The following is a 21283-nucleotide window of genomic DNA, read 5'->3' as shown; positions in this document are numbered from 1 at the left end:
TTACACAGATGCAAGAAGCAATTGCTCAGACCTAAAGGAGCTTTAAAAACAAACACACAAATAGTTCACTGGGGTTTCTTCCAGCTCTTGTAACAATCCGCACATCAACTGTATCAAGCACATTTGTACAGATGTTGCCATCATTATTTCCTAGACATTTATTTTCTACTGCGCTCTTTGTGTCAGGTCCTCTTCCTCCCTGCCACCCTCGTGAACCCTTGATAAATTATACATTCTTATTATTTTCATATCTCACACTGACCGCTGTCTCTCTTGCCCCATGGTTTCTGTTGTCCTTCCCCCTGGGGTGGTGGGTGCAGTTATGTGTCTCACAATAAGTTCCCCCTTCCTCCCCTCCACTCCTGGTCTTCCCCCTGCCCTCCAAAGGCTATTTATACATAGCGTATTGATAAACCTTCACAATGAGCCTCTAGGAAGGGCATGGTTGAGAAAATCAGTTTTAGAGCAGATTACCAGAAAACCCTGCCCTGCCCTGCCCATGGGCCTGTGACCTCCGTGCACTGAACTGCAGAGCATGAAGAAAATGTGCAACTATGTACCCTAACCACTCAAGTTATTCGTCACACGTGCCACCTCGTCCCTGCAAGTCCCCACTCTTAGATATACCCTGCTTTGGGCTCCCCTGGTTGTTTCTCACCCAATTATGATTTCATATCTTTTAGTTCCTGCTCCAACTATCCAAGAAAAATTCTTGCATCCGCATTGTTTGGCGGCGTGACCATCGCTCAGTGAACTTGGATGTCTTCAAAGCTCAGACTGTCTCCACCCATTCTCTGCTTATTAGTCCATTACTGCAGCTGGAGAGCAGCCGCCTGGGGTCTGTTGCTCTGTGGAGACCTCAATAATAGACTCAGGCGTGGACATGGCACACGGGCAGGCCACACACCCTACCGTCACCTGTAGATCGCCATAAGTTGGAACCAGCAACTCTCCACACGTGCATGATAAACTATATACTCTGTGTCTCGTTCAGTTTGTTTAGTTGCTTATTGCCTTCCCTCCTGGAATTTAAGTTCCGTAGGAGCAAGAGCATTATCTGCCTTGTTCACAGCTCTATCCCAGCACCCAGACCGGCACCCAACAGGGAAGACCACTCGAGATAGAATGCTGAACAAACTCCTCGTGCCACGGAGCCCCTGCGCCCCCTCCTGAGTGAACCGAGGACAATAAACCCCACCTGTTTGCCCATTCTGGACACAGCAAGATGGAGTAATGTCCGTACCAGTCCTCTGAACACCGCAAATCGCTAACAATAGGAACTGGTGGTGCCGAGGAAAGATGTTTCCTGACACAGTGGGGCTTTGGTTTCCAAAAAGCTCATGTGAAATGCCATCATCTTTTCATTCCACTTTTCTCACAATTTCTGAAGCCCTCTGGCGCGTGAAAACACATCGATTTTTAACTGCGTCCCAGGGGACAAATATATTAGGTCAGAATTGCTCGTTCCATCTCTCTTCTGGATAAAATCTACACTCTGGAGATAAATACTTGTCTAAGCACACCATCCAAAAGTAAGTAAAGAACTCTACCCAAGATTAGACTCTTCAGGAAATAAAAATAAAACCAAACAAAGACTGAAGACTGCACGCAATACGTAACTTCTAAATACGTAACTTCTAGTACACTACAGAAGTAATTTAATTTCTGAAAGCATTTTAAGAAGAACATACTCAAACTAGTCTAATTTCCTAGGACCCAAGAGAAAAGTCTCTGGAAAAGAGTTTCTAAATTGAAGTAAGCAAACTAAACTAATCTTGATAAATCTTTATGTGTGAGGAACCGAGGCCATATCACACAGGCCAGTCATCTGTATTTCTAAACCTTCACACAGAAAATTCAAGGAAAACAACAAACTAATACCTTAACCCCGCTGCCCCGGACTCGATCCTGAATTATAGCGACCCCGTAGAACAGAGTAGAACTGGAAAACACTCCATTTTACTGGCGCAGAATTTAGGCAGTCCAGTGTATTTTCTGAATGTTGGCCCCTATGGAGGCTAGTGTTCCTCGTCGTTGCTCTTTGTGGTAGAACCAAGTGTAACATGTCAATTGTGTGCAAGTTGCTGAAAGCACCCACCTTGACGTCTCAGGAAATGACCCCAGAAGATATAAATAAGTATGCAGAACTGAAAATCAACCGACTTCCACCCCCCGGGAGAAATGTCCGCTCTCAGTCCTGTGCTGCTGACCTCATAATAAAGAAACAGGCAGCCCGTTTTCTACGAGCTGGCATCGACTCGAGGGCAGTGAGAGAAAGAGCAAGAATCGTCCACAATGTGCAGCCTCCCCAAGCAAAATATGGACTAAAGAAGGGGAAATCATAGATCCTGATTCCAACCCAGTAGCCGGTCCCTGGGAGGAAGATGAGACTTCAGCTCCCATAAAGACGTCCAGCCTCAGAAGTATGCAGAGACAGTTCTCCATCCTACACAGCCGTCCTGGTTCGGAATCACATCAATGGCAGGAACTGGGACTGTTGTGAGCTCTCCTTATGGACTTGTACCCCAGGTTTCCTACCACAGACGAATGGCACGCCTGCCATTCCTGACCTCCGGGTCCCTCGCACACACAGAGCTCGGTGCTTTCCCTGGCTCTGTCGGCTTTCCCTGCCTCTGTCGGCTTCCCTGCCTCTGTCGGCTTTCCCTGCCTCTGTCGGCTTTCCCTGCCTCTGTCGGCTTTCCCTGCCACTGCCGGCTTTCCCTGCCTCTGCTGGCTTTCCCTGCCTCTGCCGGCTTTCCCTGCCCCTGCCGGCTTTCCCTGCCTCTGTCGGCTTTCCCTGGCTCTGTCGGCTTTCCCTGCTTCTGCCGGCTTTCCCTGCTTCTGCCGGCTTTCCCTGCCTCTGTCGGCTTTCCCTGCCTCTGTCGGCTTTCCCTGGCTCTGTCGTTTCTGTTCCCGTCACTTCTAATTGCTTCACAACATGACACTTTTCAGTGTAGACCATCATCCTGCTGTACACGGGTCCGGTGGAAAGCTGCAGCAGTGGGAAGAGAAAGCTAGACACACTCTTGTGGGGGAATCCATATACTTGATCGCGTGTATGAATCATGGTTTTCAACTGGCTTGTGTGTGGTGGAGGGGTGCGTAGTTAGCATCTAATGATGCCTATAACCCTAGCTTCGGGTGGAGGGAGGGGGGATGCACGGAAGCACATAGACCCCAAATGCTAGTGCATTTTCCAGAGGGTCAGGAGCCCCTCGAGTCCACCCATGAGCGGTCGGCCCCTTGACGCCTGCAAGTTTTGTAGGCCAGGGGTTGCGTCTCAAAATCCTCCATCGATGTGAAAGACCACCAACCAGCCAGACTGTGCGACTGGGATTTATTTGTGAGCCTTGACTCCAACATGCCTGAAATTCCCTCGTGAGCCAGTTCTATCCTCGAGCTGGAGAGCTCTAGTTTTTAAGCAGTGACAGCTGCTGCTTGTCTCGTGAACACAGCCCTCAAGACTCGGCATTTAATGCTGATTGAAGAAACAATCAAAAGCATAAATGAAAAGTCAGTTTAAAAGCCAGTCAGAGTAAGACAAAGAATGAAATTTGACTCACAAAATCTGTTTCAAGTTTTCCCATTTCTTGCTTATAGCTTCTCATTCTGTTGCTGTACATTCCGCGACTTTGGGGTGGGATCTCCCGGACTTCCAAATCCATCTGCTCCAGCTGGAGAGGGTGACAGGGAGACATGATTGAAAGCACATGCTTACTCCTTACCAGACCAGACATGCAGAGTGGACCTGATCTCATTCTACGCTTCATTTGAGCAGCCACGCCGAGGGAGCTAAGTGGTCACGGCCAAAGAGCTCTAGATGACTTTGGCCGTTGATTTTTAATTAGTTCAACAGTGAATGGTCACAAGGAGAATGACAATTTTCCGGGAATGTCTTGTGAAGCACATGTATGATATGTAACCCCCTGAGAAGCTCCATGGAGAAGAACATGGCATCAGGATCGGAGGAAGCCTTGATAAAACCTGCGTCACGCAAAAGACACAGTGTGGCTTTGCCACAGTAAAGAGAGGCCGAAGCTCTTATTGGCCAAGCTCACAGACTGCAGCCTTCAGCAGGGATTCCACCCAGTGCAAACACACCGGAAATCTTCCTGACTGCACCAATAAGCAGTATCATGATAAAAGAGGAAAACAGCACAATTAGTAAGGCTTTCGGTTGACTTGGGATACGCAATCAAAGCCCATGAAAACAGCTGATGAGAAATCAAACTGCATACTGCCAGGAGCAAATCGGCCACAAAAAACCTCTTTAAACTCTTTAATAGGCAAAGATGTCACTTTGGTAACTAAGATGTGCCTGCCCCAGGCCATGCTTGTGTGAAAGCTGGACAATGAACAATGAAGATGGAAGAATTGATGCGTCTGTATTCTGGTCTGGGTACAGATCACTGAGTACACGATGAGCTGCCAAGAACCAACAACCCTGTCTAAGAGGAAGTACAGCTCCTTAGAAACAAGGTAGCAAACCTCATCTTGCTTACGTTAGACATGATAGCTGATGACGGCCAACAGGCCTGAAGGGTGTAGGGTTAGCCAAGAGAGAGGTAGACTCTTGCGATGGTGAAGGTTATCTGTCAACTTGTTCTCGGCTGTCTGGTGGTTATGTAACAATGAGATTTGGAATGATGTACTGGTATAATTAGCCTCTATTTTGTGGTATGATACAATCCCTCATATTGTGTGGTTGGATATGATCATCCAAGCAGCTGTAAGGGCAGTTTCCGTGAGGCTTTGGCCTGCTTCCTCGGGAATTGGGTTTAGTAGCCTTGACTCAAACCAGGCAACTATGGTCAGGATGGCATGGGACTGGGGCGTGGTTTGTCCTATGGTACCTAGTGTTGGGTCTGACTCCATGGCCCCTATCTGTGTCACAACTGCATCCTTGGGGTAATCGATTACTCTGGTCTGGGCTTCTGAGCAGAACCACTCAAACCAGAGGAAGGTAAAACAACCAAACCACTGTTCCCCAGGAAATGTCAGTCCAGCTTGGGTGAGTTAGTGAAATCTTTCTGGAACATTCTTCTCTGATTAGGAATATCATATAGATATGAGCAACGTGTGATCTCATCCCCCTAGCCTACCATCTTATCCTTTATTACCATGTCGACATACAGTCTTGGAAACCCACAGGGGGTGGCTATGAGTCAGCATTGACTTGATGGCAGTGAGTTTGGTTTGATATGGAGTCAAATGGATACCAAGCTATCATGCTCAATTACACAAAGCTCACTGAAGCCCCAGCAGGGCACTTCTTAACAACCTGTAATCAAATAACACTGATGCAATTATACTACATAATCGGTCACTGGGAGGCGACAAAGAATTAGCATACTGATTCCTAGCAACAGCTATGGAGTGAGCTTCCTGTGTTTGCAAAGTAAGCTCTACTACTTGTTGGTCATGTAATCTTGGACAGGTTTATCTTCTTCGTTTTGCCTCATTTTCCTTGTATTACTAAAAGTAGTGTCTCTTCCCGGGATGGCTGTAAAGATTGAATGTGATCATTCCTACAAGGTGCTTAGAACAGTTTCTCTTTCTTGGTAAGCACTAAGCTAATGTTCATTAGCGGTAACATTATTCACTACTGGCGACACTGGTAGGTCAAGCACCGGCTGCTACCCACGAGGCTGTCGGCTCAAACCCACCAGCCACTCCATGGGTGAACAAGGAGGCTGTCTACTCCTGGAAAGACTCATAGCCTCAGGAATCCAAAGGGCACTTCTAGTTTGTCCGCAGCACCACTGAAAGTGGGAATCGACTGAATGACAGTGATTAGGTTTTCCGGCAGTGATGGCAACAGATGATGATGTTTAAAAACAAACAACAAAAGCAACAACTGTCCAAGGACAAGCCTGAAAACCCCACACACAAAAATATCGCCATACATTTTACATGTTAGAGCATTCTAAAACGTTTTCATCATGAACATTATAAGCTAATCATCAGTAAAAGCTTGACTTACCCACTGGTAGAGCCTAAGTAACAATGATAAGAGGCATATAGACCAGACAACAGTCTTCAATGGAGAGGCATCAATTTCTATGTTTAAAAAGCCCTAACAATCAGCCAGTTACTTAGCAGAGCAATTGCTTTAAGCATTTCTCTGACATCATCAGCAAGTCCTTAGTTCTACCCAAGGGGAACAGGGTCGTTGAGAGAAATCATTGCAAAAGTGCATGCAGTGGAAAAACCATGAGAATGAATTTGTCTTTAAGGGATTGTACTAGGAAGCTTACAACTACATCAAAAGTTGGCAAGAGAACAGATAGGAACTGGAAACACAGGGACTCCAGGACAGAGGAACCCCTCAGGACCAGTGGTGAGAGTAGCGACATCGGGAGGGAAGGGGGAAGGGGAGGGAGAAAGGGGGAACAGATGACAAGGTCTACACACAACCTCCTCCCTGGGGGCCGGACAGCAGAGAAGTGGGTGAGGGAGATGTCAGATGGTATAAAATATGACAAGAAAATAATAATTTATAAATTATCAAGGGTTCAGGGGGAGCAGGGAGGGAGGGGGAAAATGAGGAGCTGATACCAAGGGCTCAAGTAGAAAGCAGGTGTTTTGAGACTGATGAAGGCAACATATGTACGAATGTGCTGGACACAATTGATATATGTAGGATTGTGAAAAGAGTTGTATGAGCCCCTAATAAAATGATTTTTTTTAAAGTAGGCAAGAGAGACAAAAACAAGCAAGCTGCTCTAACAACAGGGCAGCAGCAGGGCTGATAGCCACATGTCCTACGTTGTGATGCCACTTACCTAATCACGAGAAAATGGAATTATATGATCATTATAGATGCACGGTGTCCCTGAGATCAACACAAACCAGTTTGTTCAGTAAAATAATAACTAATCATAACAGTCAAAAAATTATCCCAGATTTCATCAAAAGGAAAGTAAACTAAATGAATAACATTCTCTGTAGAATTGCCGTGTGCCCCAGGGGGATGATTGATAATGTTCTCTAGCATAAAATGATGATGACGTCTCTAAAGGGCCAGCAATTCAAAAGCACCAGCAGCCCTGACCAAAAAAAAAACAAACATACACAAACGAAACAAAACAATGGGGAGGAGGGTTCTACTCCCATAAATAGTTAGTCTTGGAAACTCACAGGCCAGGTTTACCCTGTCCTATTAGGGTTACTATGAGTCAGCATCCACTCAGTGGCAGTGAGTTTGATGTGAAAGGACTGGGGCTTACACTGAATTCTAGCCCCAATCTAAGAACATTTAGTTCTTAAGACAAGACCCTGCTTGATGCTTGCCCTCATGGAGAGATCACTGAAGATATGGCTGCTGTAGCAAAGAGTGGTGAAGAAACTAGATGGTGCTCAGCTATCAGAAAGAATAGCATCTGGTGCCTTGAAGACTTGACTTTAAACAAGCAGCCATCTAAGTGAGGTGTCAGCTAAGACTACATGGAAGAAGCATGCTACCCTGTGTGATCCAGGGGCTGTAAATTAAAAAACTCAAATCCAAAGGAGAGAGAGTATCAGAGTTTAAGTTGTGAACACCTGGCTACCAGAAGGCTCTGAATGACAGTGGAAGCCCAAAATGCATGTGCAGGGTCCCCACGCAGATTGGGCTTCTGATGAATCCCCTCTGACCACATTCCAGGAGTGTGCGTAGCCTTGCTGTCAGAGACCACTGTATAGTTGATTATGTGGTTAGGTTAAATTGTAATGCCGTCATTTTCATTTGATCTCCCTTTTGATCATTTTAAAGTTGTTTAAGTTTATAACATTCTCTGCTGTCTTTCCTGTTGAGGTTTTTAAATGTTTTAGGCAAAACAGGGGAAATAGGAAGGAAACTTGGGGGTGGGGAGAGGAGCGCTAACAACAATGAGTACTAGAAAGAAGAAGATATCCTGAAATTGACTGAAGAAAATACGATGATGATTGCACAAATTTCCTGAATATGATTGAAAAATTAAATTGTATGACACGTGAACTATGTGCCAATAAAACTTATTTAAAACGTAGAGAAGTTATATTGACATCATCTTTTAAAAAAAGGGACAGCATATGATCTCTGCATTAGAATAATCAATGATTTGAGAAACAAAAGGGCAGTGTTTCCCCAGGGACAGAGGATTGGGAAAGACTGGGAGGCAGAGGAATAAGCTGGCATATTGAGGGGGTTGAAATCGATGTGTTGGAACAAAACGTGCACAAGCTGTAGAATGTACAACACATGAACTGCTCTGTATATCAGCTAAATCACAACAAAAAGTAAAAAAAATAAAAACATGGCATCTGGTCATATAATGTAATGATGTCATCAGAAATTGGCAAATTCGTGTTCTGATCTGTAAACAAACAGAAACATATCTTGGGCAGAAGTTTTCATATCATAATAACTGAAGATGATGAAGGAGATGACTGCAGCGTCCCTGCCTTGTATTTCTTGCTACTACAAGCAGCAAGTTTGAAACAACCAAACTTGGTGAGCAGAAAACCAGTGCGTCGAAATCATTCAGTCAAACAGACTGTCTCTGGCAGAAGGCCAGCAAATAAACCCAAACCCGGACACAGACTCTGGAAGCTCGGATCTGCCGCCAGGAGCCCAAGAACAAAAGAAGTTAATCCGAGGTCCAGAGGTAAGCCTGCCAACCTGAAGAGCCACTCGGGGATGCAAAAGGTCAGTCTTTTTATAGGAAGGCCAAGAAGCAGGATAGAAGCGAAGGACAGGGCCAGCGAACTTGAAAAGAAAGGGAACTTTCAAAAGGGGTGAACACGAGAAGCGGCGAAGAGGAGAAGCCCAGGCCACCCCTGTGACCGTGGCCGGCAGGGAGGAGAACAGATGTTCCAGCAGCTGCACGCCAGCGGTGGAGAAGGGGCCAGATCGGTGATGTAGCGCCATGCCTGCACCCCTGATGCCACAGCAGAAAGTCTGCTGTGTGGTGGGGAACAACTGCCAGGGACCCCTGAAGCAAGCCATCACCACTGAGTTGATTCCAACTGACAGGAACCCTGCAAAGCCAAAGAAGAACTGCCCCACAGGTTTCCAGAGTCAGACGCTTTACGCAAGGAGCCCTGGCGGTGCACACTGGTTACCCACTGGGCGGCCAACTACAAGGTCAGCAGTTTGAAACTACTAGCCCCTTCGCGGGTGAAAGATAAGACTTTCTACTCCTGCAAAGAGTTACTGTCTAGGACACTCACAATTGTTCCTGTGTTTGAGCCCATTGGTGCAGCCGCTGTGTCAATCCATCTTACCAAAGTCTTCCTCTTGCCCCTGCCTGATATTTGACCAGGCATGATGTCCTTCTCCAGGGACTGGTCTCTCCTGACGTAGCCAATGTACTTTGGACTTGCTTGGCAATACGTGGCGCAGTGCCTTATACCACTACTTACGGGGTGTGGACCATCAAGTTCCCCTTTGCAAGCCTCAGAACGCCTTCTACACAGTGAGGTCCTGGCACCCTCTTTATGTACCCGGGCCACTTTGTAGGGCACTGTGTGTTCAGGGAGCAGCCTCCAGGGGTGCATGAAGTCTCCCTCTGGGACAAGAAGTAGGCTTGCTCCCAGGTTGCCATACAGAGGTGAGGCCCCCAGGCTCTGCGTCCCTCTCCTGTTAGCGTACTGCAGACACATCTCCCCTGTGAGATGAGACTGACACAGCCATGTGGGCAGGCAGCACACAGCTTTCGCTGTGAGTAATAAAACTGTTCATCGCTGACCCAGGAGTCTCCTGTCAGCTTGCCACCAAACTATGTCAAACGACCTTACTGTCTTGCAACAGGATCACATCTCAGATTCTTCACAGCCTTAGCAACTAGGACTTGTCTCACAGGCCTTTTGGGGAAAAAAATGATATTAGAAAGCAGACAAGATGCCTGGCTCCATGTGTGGTACCCAGAGAGCGTTACTCATCATTAGTGGTTTGTAGCTATGGTGAACAGTGCTAAAAAAGAAATAAAAATTAGAAGTGGCCAGTTAATGATTTAAAAAGTTAAAAAAAAATCCTGAGAAGCTGTTGTTTTCTTCAATGTAAGAACCGATGGAGCGAAAACAGCCCTGGCTGCGTGCAAAGACACATGACCAAGCCTGTACATACCAATTCTTTTGCTTCTTCAAGCTGCTTCTCCACGTTGGCAACCATCTGTTTCTTCTCATCTGGAACAACAATATCAAGGACATTGCTAAGAATGTGGTTAAATGGAATATTTAAAACCTTTCCCACCAAACACCTGGAAGGAATGATGCAGCGGGCCTGGGGGCTCAGGACCAGAGTCTCTTGGGGGACATCAAAGTCAGCTGTGGGAGCACAGGCCACAAAGCCGAAGTCTACACCCCACTTAGGTGACTAGCAATTGGGGTTTTAACAGCTTGTGGGTGATCACCTGAGGATAACTATTTGTATCTGGCCCCCTGCCCCCGTGACACACAAAAAGAATGGAGAAAATCAAAGATGCAGGAAAATAATTAGCCCAAAGGCCCAGATGGACCCTGAGACCAGACTCCAAGTACCACGACCAAGACTCCCCAGTGCGCTACAAGGACTCGTCATAGCGGGGCCTGGAGAGAGTACAAGAAAACGGCGAACACGGTTCAAAAGCATAAAAAGACCACACTTACTTACTGGTCTCTAGAGATTGTGGGGCCAAGAAAGCCTATTACCTTTCATTCCTCTGCAGCCTGGAGCGGAGCTCACCCCGGGGACCAACTCTCAGCCGAATTAGAGTCAAGTTCGGTGAGCAGTAACACCAGCGAGGTCTGCACTCTGGAACAATCGGCCCCAGCAGATCAAAAGGGCAGCAGTTGTCCAGGGATCAGACTCAAAAGGCCTGATGGGCCTGGCCGGAGGACAGCGGAAATGGAAACTCCCAGAGGAGAGTGCTGTGCCGCTGGGAGGATGGCGGCCACCACCATGCAAAACAGCGTGGAGGAGTGGTTGAGCGGAAGGCCAAGCTGTCTGTCTGTCAACTCGCAACCAGATCACAACTGAACTAAAATAAATAAAACCGTCCCCTATTAATCTTGTAAGTGTTTCCCTTCCTTGTCAATCAGATTGGAGAATTATCCAATCAGGCAAATTCTGATCGGATCATTCTCTGGTGAGTTAGGAACCTCTTTGAGCTCCTGGTTCTGGGCTATCTGGCAAGGTATGATTCTCCTCAGGAGAAGCTGAATTATTAAGAGATGTCACAACAATTCAAAGAGAATCCCAGTGTTTTCTTCTCTAAAAGAGACTATGTGAAAGCAGTGGTGGCCTGTGGAAGTTATATCTCTAGTTTTCTTACATTGGGGATGAATCGGTCTAAGCACACTCAGCCTCACTGTCATCAAGTCAACCCTGACCCCTAGCAACCCTGTGGGTCTCCGAGACTGTAACTATTGGGGGTAGCAGGAAGCCTCGTCTTTCTCCAGAGGAGCTGCTGGTGGTTTTGAACTGCCGACCCCAACCCAATGCCTAACCACTACACGACCAGGGCTCTAAAGCCACATACAAAAATGTTTCTTAAAACCAAGTTTTCACAATGATTTTATAATGCCCAGTGGATGATGATCCTGGTCAGAAAGAATTTTTATTTTTAGATTTGGTATCTATTCCTAAAATGGAAGGGGGTGGGTTTATTGCATTATCTTTAACTCTAAACAGATCCAAGTGAAATTACCTTTAAAGTGGGAAGGGCTAAGTATATGTGTGGGTTGTTTATTCACACTTGATCACAATTACGTTACAACATCTAGCAATGACGCTCCTTTCTAGGAGAAACACATCCTACTAACTATCTTCATTAAGTTTCCCTGACACTCAATTCCAAATCAACCAGTCCACCTGTTCACAGACCCAACCTAGTTGGTCCGCTAATCAAACTCATTGATTAATGGTAGTTTTTCTGCCTAGCACCCTTCTCTCCTCAGGCAACAGTCCCCAGTTTGGGGGAAAATATCCCTCTCATTGAGCAAACAGATGAATGGAAGTTGTTATCTCTTTAGATGGCCATGCCTATCTGGTCAGCAGCTGGTACGAGATGGCCATCTCATCCTAGCTAAGCCAATCCTAGTAGCTCAATCTTTCTGGTCACGTGGTTCTGGAAGTTGGGGTGGACACATAATCCCATGTTCTGGAGCTAGGGGAAACGTTTTTCCTCTCTCCTTATATTTAGAAGAACATGAACCTAGAGCAATGGTTCTCGCGGCCCCCCTGTGGGTTGTGACCCCTTTGGAGGTTGAAGGACCCTTTCACAGGGGTCACCCAATTCATAACAGTAGCAAAATGACAGTGATGAAGTAGCAACGAAAATAATTTTAAGGTTGCGGGTCACCACAAACGAGGGAGTGTATGTATTAAGGGGTCGCAGCATGAGGAAGGTTGAGAACCACTTGTCTAGAAGCTGTTGCCTTTCAATGCTCAAACCCCAAGGAGAAAGGTCATCTGCACGGGCTGAGAATGGCCTGGGCAATTAGAAAGGACCGAGCTGAGAGATACAGATTGAATGTTTCACATCGTAGATAACTCAGAAACCAATTCTGTTTGTCTCTGTCATGACCTGGTTTCTTGGAAGAGTACATTTCTTTTTCTTTACTTGGTTTCTAAAGTTTCTGTCCTATTGATCCTCATGAACACTGACGAATATGCAAGTCTAAAAAATCCTGAAGTTTGAAATGGGTATAACAACTACCACCTCACTGTCCCCGAGTAGCTGCCCAGCTCGTGGAAGGTTGATCCGCACTGAATGTCGAATCGTCAGTACAAACTCTCTTCCACTCAGCTAATACTCAGGCTTTGCTTTCTCCCTTTGGTTCCCCCAAACTAGGAGCGGTGGAGGGAAGAGTAGCTGTTCAAAAGGACTACTGTGTGCCCTCAAGATATTTTTCCCTGGAAAAAAGACAGAAACTAGGTTCATTTTCTACTCTTGAAAAGAATGGGACATTCTTAAATCTATATATGGCCTGATTAGAAAATTAATAAATGACCCCAAACTTATTTGCTTCTGGCAATTTTCAACCCTTCAAACATCTCCACATAGGTGTTGGAAAGTATCGCTTGGAATTTTTGTGATAGAGTAGAATCTCCTCTTAGATCAAGAATGAGACTGTATATTTTTCTTATCAGAAAGAACTTGTTTTCTTTAAGGCACTGAAAGTGCTTAACATCACGCTATGACCCCTGTACCCATATGAACCACTGTTTGTCATTAATCAAGGAGCTTTGTGTGCTCTTGGTCTCTCGTTAACAGGAACAGCCTCTCCTTGGCAAAAACTAGTAAGTACTCCTTGGGCCTACTTAGTTCTTACTTGACCTTAGGGCATCTGACACCCTGAGCTGACCATCCTGTAACTTTCTCCTCTCCTGGGAAGTAGTTGCCCAATGGAAAATGGAAGTGCTGTTACCAGATAGGGTGGAAAATGCTGGGCAGTCAGAAGCAATTGGGTGTCTACTGTACTCCTGTATCACAACCTCATATATTTCTATCTATCCAACCTCTACTCTGAATTCCTGCAGCTCTCTGTTCCACTAGATGGCCCAGTGGGAATAAGAAACTCGCTCCTGTATTTTTCTCTTCTTCCTCATATCCAACTCCATGAGGGAAGGGGCTACTCTTGGCATACCTTTGCCCCACTTCCATATTCAGTACAGAGAACTATATTTGGTACGTGTTGGATAAGTACTTAATGAATGAATGAGGCTCAACATTCAGCAACGTAATTGCTACTCACGGGGCAATTGAAGGAAAAAAGGGTAAAAATGTCCCAATAAGGATGGGAGAAATGTGTTCACTTGAAATGGCAAGTTTCCTTTAATATATATAAAACATATATATAAATACATGTGTGTATATATATATTTATAAAAAACCTTTTATAAAAGGTTTCAAAAGAAAAAAAAACTAAGTTCAAACTCACTGCCATTGAGTTGCCGGCGCCACTTGAACAGGATAACAGGAACAGGGTAGAACTGCCCCTGTGGGTTTCCGAGACCGTGACTCTTTGTGGGGAGAAAGCCTGGTCTTTCTCCCGTGGAGCAGCTTTCTCCTTGTGGTCAGCAGTTCAACGCACAAACACTACGCTACCAGGGCTCAGCCGTTTAGGAAAGAAGCTGTTAAAAGTGGATAGTGTGGAAGGTGTAATCTAAGTATATTGTTTTCTTGTAAAATTCACCTCATGGTAGCACTGTCATAAATTAATACAAAACTGAGTCCATCTCTGGCCCTCCGAAGTGTATATTCTTGATAACAGAAGAATTTAAAGAGTAACAATTTGGGGGCAGAGTGTGAGGCGAAAAGTAAGGGTGGAATTGCATGACCTTACTATCTACCACGCTTTCTGGTGGTCCTTGCGTGTAATTCCCAAGAAAGCATCTCTTGGCCGATCCCCACGGCATCCTCTTCACCAATGGCACCTTCTTGGGGTTTAGAACTCGGTGACTAACAGCCATGTGTGTAACTATCGCCCCGAGGAGGGGCTCGCATTATCCTGTTTTCTCTGTGGCACTCACACTTGGAAAGAGTCACTCTTTTCCCCACAGAGAGACAGCTAACTCGTGGCAGAGGGCTGATGTCCAAACTGAGCTCTTTACCATTTATGTTCCCTATCAATCAACTTCCCCGCTTTCTCCCCCCATAGACGCCTGATAAATACCGAGAGACCTAAGTCTTTGCATAGTGCATTTGTCCAGAGCCTACTCAACATGAACAGAAGTGCTTCAGAATGATTGACACAGATGTATTTGCATAGTCTGATGTTCAGGTTGTCTTCTCAATATTTCCTGAAGTGTTCAGTCAATCTTGAAGACTCCCATTATTGGACAAGGTGTCAGGCACCCCTGAATCTAGTTCCTGGTATTGTCATTGCACAGTGGAAGGGTTTTTAAATAAAATTACCAGCAGAAACCATATCCTGGGAACTAGAATTAAACCTGCTAATAGGGGAACTTTTGATGTTAGAAAGTGTCATGGTAGCATTACTGATTCTACATGAAGTAGAATGCTCAGCTTCATCATGAAGGCCACAAAAAACTCCCTACCATCAAGTTGAATGTGACTTGTAGAGACCATCCAAGAAAAGGCAGATCTGCTGTGTGGGTTTCTGAGACTGTAACTCTTTACAGGAGTAGAAAGCCTCATCTTTCTCCTAAGGAGCAGCTAGTGGTTTTGAACTGCTGACCTTGCAATTAGCAGCCCAACTTTTAACCAAATATATTAACAGGGCTCCTCCCAGAAAAATCCATGAGGACACATTAAGTAGGGCTGGAAACATCATTATGAACTAATATCTAGTTTACCAGAGATTTTTTTTTAAGTTGGCATGTGTTCATATATATAGATATGTGCAGACACACAGGTTAGTATACACACTTCATTACCTTGTACTGTCAGAGAAGAGCACCTAGACACAGTAACACCCCAGTAATGTACAAGCACACCTAGTGTCCAGATCTTGGTTTCTAATACCATTCGCTCCCCACCAAAAAAGGGCACAGGGCTCTTTGGAGAGATGGGCCGCTGGGGCGCTGCGGCAGATGATATACAAATGGAGACTGGGGAAAGCTTTACAGTGGAGAAAGGTGGCAAATACTACCATGTCAGCCAGGTGGTCCAAGTTATTGTCAACAAAGAGAAGTCGTGTGGAGCCAAGCCCACAGAAGTGGACAGCCTGTTCCCTTTTCACGGCCTGGCCTTGGCCTGTAAGCTCAGCTGAAACCTGTTCACCTTGGATACTCTGCTGGTATCTGAGATTCCAATGACATCCTTGTTTCCAGCATCACAGCAACACACAAGCCACCACAGTCTGACAACTGACAGGCGGGCAGTGTCACACAGTGTACAGACCATCGATGTGAAGAAATGGGATTTTACCTCTGTGTGGTCCTCAACCAAAACCATATCCCCAGCCTACTCATGAGGCAAAAAACATGTGACCAGTCCCCATGGAGGGACATGCTGCAGTCTCCCTGGCCCAGTCCTCCTCAAGATGGTCAGAGTGACCCAAACCCAGGGACGTCTGAGGGACTGTCACAGCCTAGAGGAGATGACCAAATGGAATGTGGTGTCTTAGGACTCTGAGTTAGAAAGGGGACATTAGACAAAAACAAAGGAGATCTGGATGAGGCGTGGGTTTTGAGTTAATAATAATAAACCACTGTGGATTCATCACTGTAAGAGATCCATTGTGTTAATGTGAGAACACTGGGCATGAGTACGTGAAGGGTTTGAATCTTCCTAATTTTTCAGGAAATTTAAAGCCATTCTAAGCTAGTTTACTAAAAATATCAATGACTAAACTTCCGGGTCCCTCTTGGTGTATGTGTATGTATGAACATGTACATGTGAAATACAGATATGTGGATAAATCAAAGTATTGCAACAAAATCTTAACTAAACAAAAATATCAGAATGTGAGGCCGTTGCTCAACATAGCCTCTATCTAGGTCTATCGACCTCTGAAGGCACTGCTGCCCCCTCCCTAGTGTTTCCCCCAAGAATGCTGTCCTCTTCCATTTACACTACAGCAAAACAAAGGTTTTGGCATCCCCGCTGGACTACAATTTTGTTGTTTTGAAATATTCTTTGAGTTTGGGGAACAAACAGACGTCTCACAGGGCAAGGTCAGGACTTGAGGGTACCTGGGATGAAAATTTCCCAGTGAAATTCTCACAGAAGCGCATTTCCTGCCCTGCAGGAATGAGCAGGTACATTATCACTGAGGTAGCTAGTTTATGGTGTCAACCTGGCTGACAAACACATGGGGGTTAATTGAAGTGTGAAGGGATAAATGGCTCGGTGAGCCTCGTCTTTCTAGTTCTCGAGTCTCTTGCTTTCTGATGGTCAGACCAGGGTGTAGCTGCCTAACAAATGATGTACCTTGCAGTGAGTTTCTGAATCAGGTACAGAACCACCCCTTTAACTCCTAACTCTCTAGAGCAAAGGAAATACAACGCAAGACCCATACGTCATTTTTCTAATTATCGCCATTGAAAAACATAAAAACAAGTGAAATCACTTTTAATAGAATGTACTTAATTTGAGGATTTAACCCGATACACCCAAAATATTATCATCTCACTAGGGAGCACAAGGCATGTTTCAAGCACCCAACGGCTACTTGAGACCAGGCTCCCGAGGCACATGTATTTCAAGCAAACCACTGGCCATGGGGCAGATTTGACTACACCCAGTATGTATAGGGAAGAGAGAAGCCAAGAACATTAAAGGCTCCTTCCCATGTGGCCGTGTCTAGATAGTGTCCTAGACCCTCCAGGGCTGGGGGCAGACAATCAGCTGTACTGGATCACTTCCTTCAAGAAAGGCCTCTGCCTTGTCCCACTACTTCCACTTTTGTTCCCTTAACACTCTTCTCCGTCTTCTGGATTGAAAGCCCAATTCCAATATAGTATCGAAGCTCACCTCCCTGAAAATGCAGGTGGGCATCAAGAGAGATTCACAGCAAAGAGGCAGGACAGGAGCTCACCGTGCTCCCTTCAGTAAAAGATCTGAGCAGCAGCCAGGTCCTGGATAACACCGGAAGCTATTTTCAACAGTGATGCCACCAGTAGCTAATTGATCCTGCACTTTCTCTGTGCAAGGAATGTGCCATGCTTTACACGATTGATTTCATTTGAATCGTATAAAAGAGTAAGGTTGTGACTAGGAGCTCCTTTGTCCTGCCCATCCCATTATACAGACGGAAGTGACAAGGCTTAGAATGGGAGACCAAGCAAGCTGCCCAAGGACTGACTGCACATGGAGTAGATGGCAGACCTGGGGTTCTACACAAACCTGAAGGCATGCTATACCTTCTTGATACATTTCCAACACTACCTTCTTGATACACTACCTTCTGGATACATTTCCAACTCCAGCTACAAAGTGATCCACTTCTCTCGCTCTGTACAGTGTAGCGAACAACTAACCACAGAAGCACCTTTAAGATCCTTTCGGGAGTTTGCCAGGGGAGTTTGCCAGAGGCAGTGCACCTGCGTCCGTCCGTCCGTCCGTGTGGAAAGATCCCTCCCGCATCCCGGAGATCTCACTCCCATCTTAGCAATAAAATATTAGCTAAGGTTTCTGCTCATTCATTTTTTCAGACGCCATCAAACGGCAGCCATCCTATCAATTTTCAGATACAATGTAACAAAAGTATAAATTACCTAAAAAGAGACTTCTCGTCCACTGTGTAAGTCTAAACTAAGCAAACAGTTTAAAAGCAGTCTGTTTTAATGTTTGAAACATATGCTACAGTATTCAAATTTCTTTCTAACATAAAGCTTGAAAAAGGTCAATCTTTTCTATTTTCCTTGGAATTAACACTTGACTATATTATACATGGCAAATAGGCAGTGTCATTAATTTCAATCAATCCTAACTACCATTCTACTTCAAATCCTTTAAAGTTCAAGAATTGCTTTGTTTACAAATTTGCTCCAATATTTAACCGTAAATCAGGCATATGACAGCTCATCTCTAATGGGTCCATTTCAGTTGAGCAGCACATCCAAACAATGGGTGCCCTGGTGGCACAGTGGGTTATACCATAGTTGCCAACCACAAGGTCAGCACCACCACCAAACAGCACCCCAGGAGAAAGATAAGGCTTTCTGTTCTCATGAAGATTTACAGCCCAAGAAGGGGTCAGTATGAGTCACAATTGACTCCAAGGCAGTGAATTGAGAGTATTACCACACTAAGGATGTCAGGAGCCTGGTTATAATGATATTGCAGGTAAATAAAATTACAGGTATTCTCTCGCCTTTTGAAAGTTCTTTTTGCCACTTAATTTTACAAAAGACCTACAGCAGTACATTTTTCCATAAGTGGAAGAGAGAAACTGGACGCATTTTGGTTTTACAGAAAATCAAAGTGGAAAGCAATACTAGCACTTGTTTTGCAGTGAGCTGCTAAAAAGATAACAGATGATGAATGGAAGTTGCTACGCTTCCGGGGGGGTGGGGGGGTGGGGGGTGCGGCGGCTACTGCAAGCATCAAGCCATCATAGCTTTGCGCTGTGTCCGAGAATAAGCTGTGCTGGTGCTCTTTTAGGTTACATGCGACCTGGTTGATTTGGTGCCTGTCTTGCTGGGTGTCGGGAATGTTTTGTTCTTTTCCCCAGATGAATGAAGCATCATTGCATCTTCACTTGCCACCACTTTGGCTTATGAAAGGTTTCGCCGGAATACTTGACTTTTCAGTGGTAAGAAACACGTGTACTTTGAGTGAAACATATACTTTTCATCATGGCCCCACATGTGAATATCTGCCAGTCTGGGCACATATGAAATGCAGAACTACATGATGTCTAAATCTTTTTCCTTTTTAATTACCAATTAGAAACAAATCGTAAAGAAAACACATAAAAACAAAAAATGACTCACTGCCATCAAGTTAATTCTGACTCCTGGTAACCCTCCTGGACCCAGCAGAACTGCCTCTATGAGTTTCTGAGACTGTGAATTGTTATTAGAGCAGAGAGACTCATCTTTCTCCCGTGGAGCACCTGGTGGGTGTAACTGTTGACCTTATGGTCAGCAGAATCATTCTTAAAAAGAAAATGGCTGTAGTTCTAAGAATCATAATGATCCATTTGTTCAATTCAGCAAGCATTGTCCCAGTGTTAGCTTTCAATCCTAAAATGTCAGCTGCGGTGGGCCTTATATCTATAGCGCAGATAGAGAGAGGCACGGCTATATTTGTAAAGTACTTAATTTCAGGTTTCTCTGTATTTTGCCAGATTGTTACCGAGTTACTTTATTGTGCCAACCTGGCCAATAAACACATGTGGGGTTAATTGAAGGGCAGAGAGATAAATGGCTCGGTGAGTCTCGCCTTTCGAGTTCTCGGGTCTCTTGCTTTCTGGTGGTCGGATCGGGGTGCAGCTGCCTTAGCCAGTTCCCTGCTTCAGCTGGCAAGGCTGACTTCCTGCAAGACCTCCCCAAAGAGAAGCCACATGGACCTACCCCGATGCAGCCCTGGGTGCTGGAGCAGCCGTGTGGAGACCCCTGCCAGCGCTGAGATGCTTACACGCTCACTAATTTGGCTTTCCTCCTGCAGTCGGCATCATAGTGTGTGTTTTGTGAGATGGAGGAGGACTTTGTGGATTGGTGCTGGACATATGGGTTAATGTTGGACTTAAGGGCTTGGGCAGCACTGGTTTGAGATGTTTTCTTGATGCACACTTACTCTTTATATAAAACTCTCCCTTACACATGAGTTTCTGTGGATTTGTTTCTCTTATGTACCCAGACTAACACGGTTCCCGTGAAACATTAAGACAAGAATAAACCCAACTATAACAAAACCTGCTTCTTGGAAACCATCTGTACAGTTTTGTAAATTACAAATGAGGGAAACTTCAACTGAAATCACAAGTCCTGCACTTCGGAGGCTCCGGCACGCAAGTCAAAAGGAACTATCCTCCAACACCGGCAACAACAGAGCTCAAGATGGTCCCGGGCAGTGGAGAAGAGCGGCGAGGTGATGGATCATGACGGGAGGAGGTCATCAGCTACTTTGTGCACAAACACCTCTGAGGCAGCAGAGCGCGGTGCTAGGTGCTGCCTTGCTTCTGTCCGCTTGTTCCCTGACCTGGACTCATAAACCTCCTTAAGACATCATCCACCTCCTCCAGAACTAAACGGGCCTTCAGGAGATGAGTGGGGTGTAAATTCAGAGATTCTCGCTTCAAGTAATATCCCTATTAACAGAAAATAGGTGAGGGGGAAAAAAAACAAGAGATAAAGGAAGAAATTATAAACACTTGACCTGTAGGAGAGGGAGAGGTGGGGCGAGGAATGACAACTCAGCTTGGGAATGGCTGCTGGGAGCCAAGGGCTTGACTAAAAAAGTGGGAAACTGAAGTTTCCCACTGGGTCACAGATCAAGGTGGTTATGTGTCATCAAGTAGAGTCCAACTCACAGCGACCCTAAGTGACAGATCAATCTGTCCCACGGAATTTCCTAGACTGCCATCTTACAGAAGTAGCTCACTAAGTTTTATCCCACAAGGAGAGATGCCCAATGGGTCTGAACCACTGACTTTTTGGTTGGCAGCTAAGGACTTAAATATGGCATCCCTTTCACAGATCCATGAGATCCCCCTTTTCAACACTTTAGGCCCCAAGACTAGGGTGAGCTCAAATCTAATAAGAGTCTGGTGGTGGTTGGTTTTTATTACAAAAGGAAGCCAAAAATGTAACAATCTCATCTGCAACTAACTTAACAATTCTTTACTTAGAGAAAAATGAAACAAACCCTAAAGCACTATCCTACGATCAAAAATCACAGAGTACAGTCATCTAGTTATGCATTTC

The 21283-nt window shown here is 45.3% G+C and overlaps 1 protein-coding gene across 5 annotated transcripts in view; it reads right to left on the bottom strand.

The window, feature by feature from the left end:
- Positions 1-21283, bottom strand: part of VTI1A (vesicle transport through interaction with t-SNAREs 1A) — a 393311-nt gene that overhangs the window by 370605 nt on the left and 1423 nt on the right. For all 5 annotated transcript variants that reach the window (XM_075534598.1, XM_075534597.1, XM_075534595.1 and 2 more), the window contains exons 2-3: positions 10088-10146; positions 3564-3674 (exon numbers count right to left, since the gene is read on the bottom strand). In XM_075534598.1, the coding sequence (XP_075390713.1) occupies positions 3564-3674; positions 10088-10146 (170 nt within the window). The remainder of the gene's footprint in view (positions 1-3563; positions 3675-10087; positions 10147-21283) is intronic.

The sequence above is a fragment of the Tenrec ecaudatus genome, chromosome 16 (genome assembly GCF_050624435.1).
Source record: "Tenrec ecaudatus isolate mTenEca1 chromosome 16, mTenEca1.hap1, whole genome shotgun sequence".
NCBI classification, from domain to species: Eukaryota; Metazoa; Chordata; class Mammalia; order Afrosoricida; family Tenrecidae; genus Tenrec; species Tenrec ecaudatus.
Note: the sequence above shows the minus strand (reverse complement) of the source record. Positions and strands in the feature narration are given on the sequence as shown.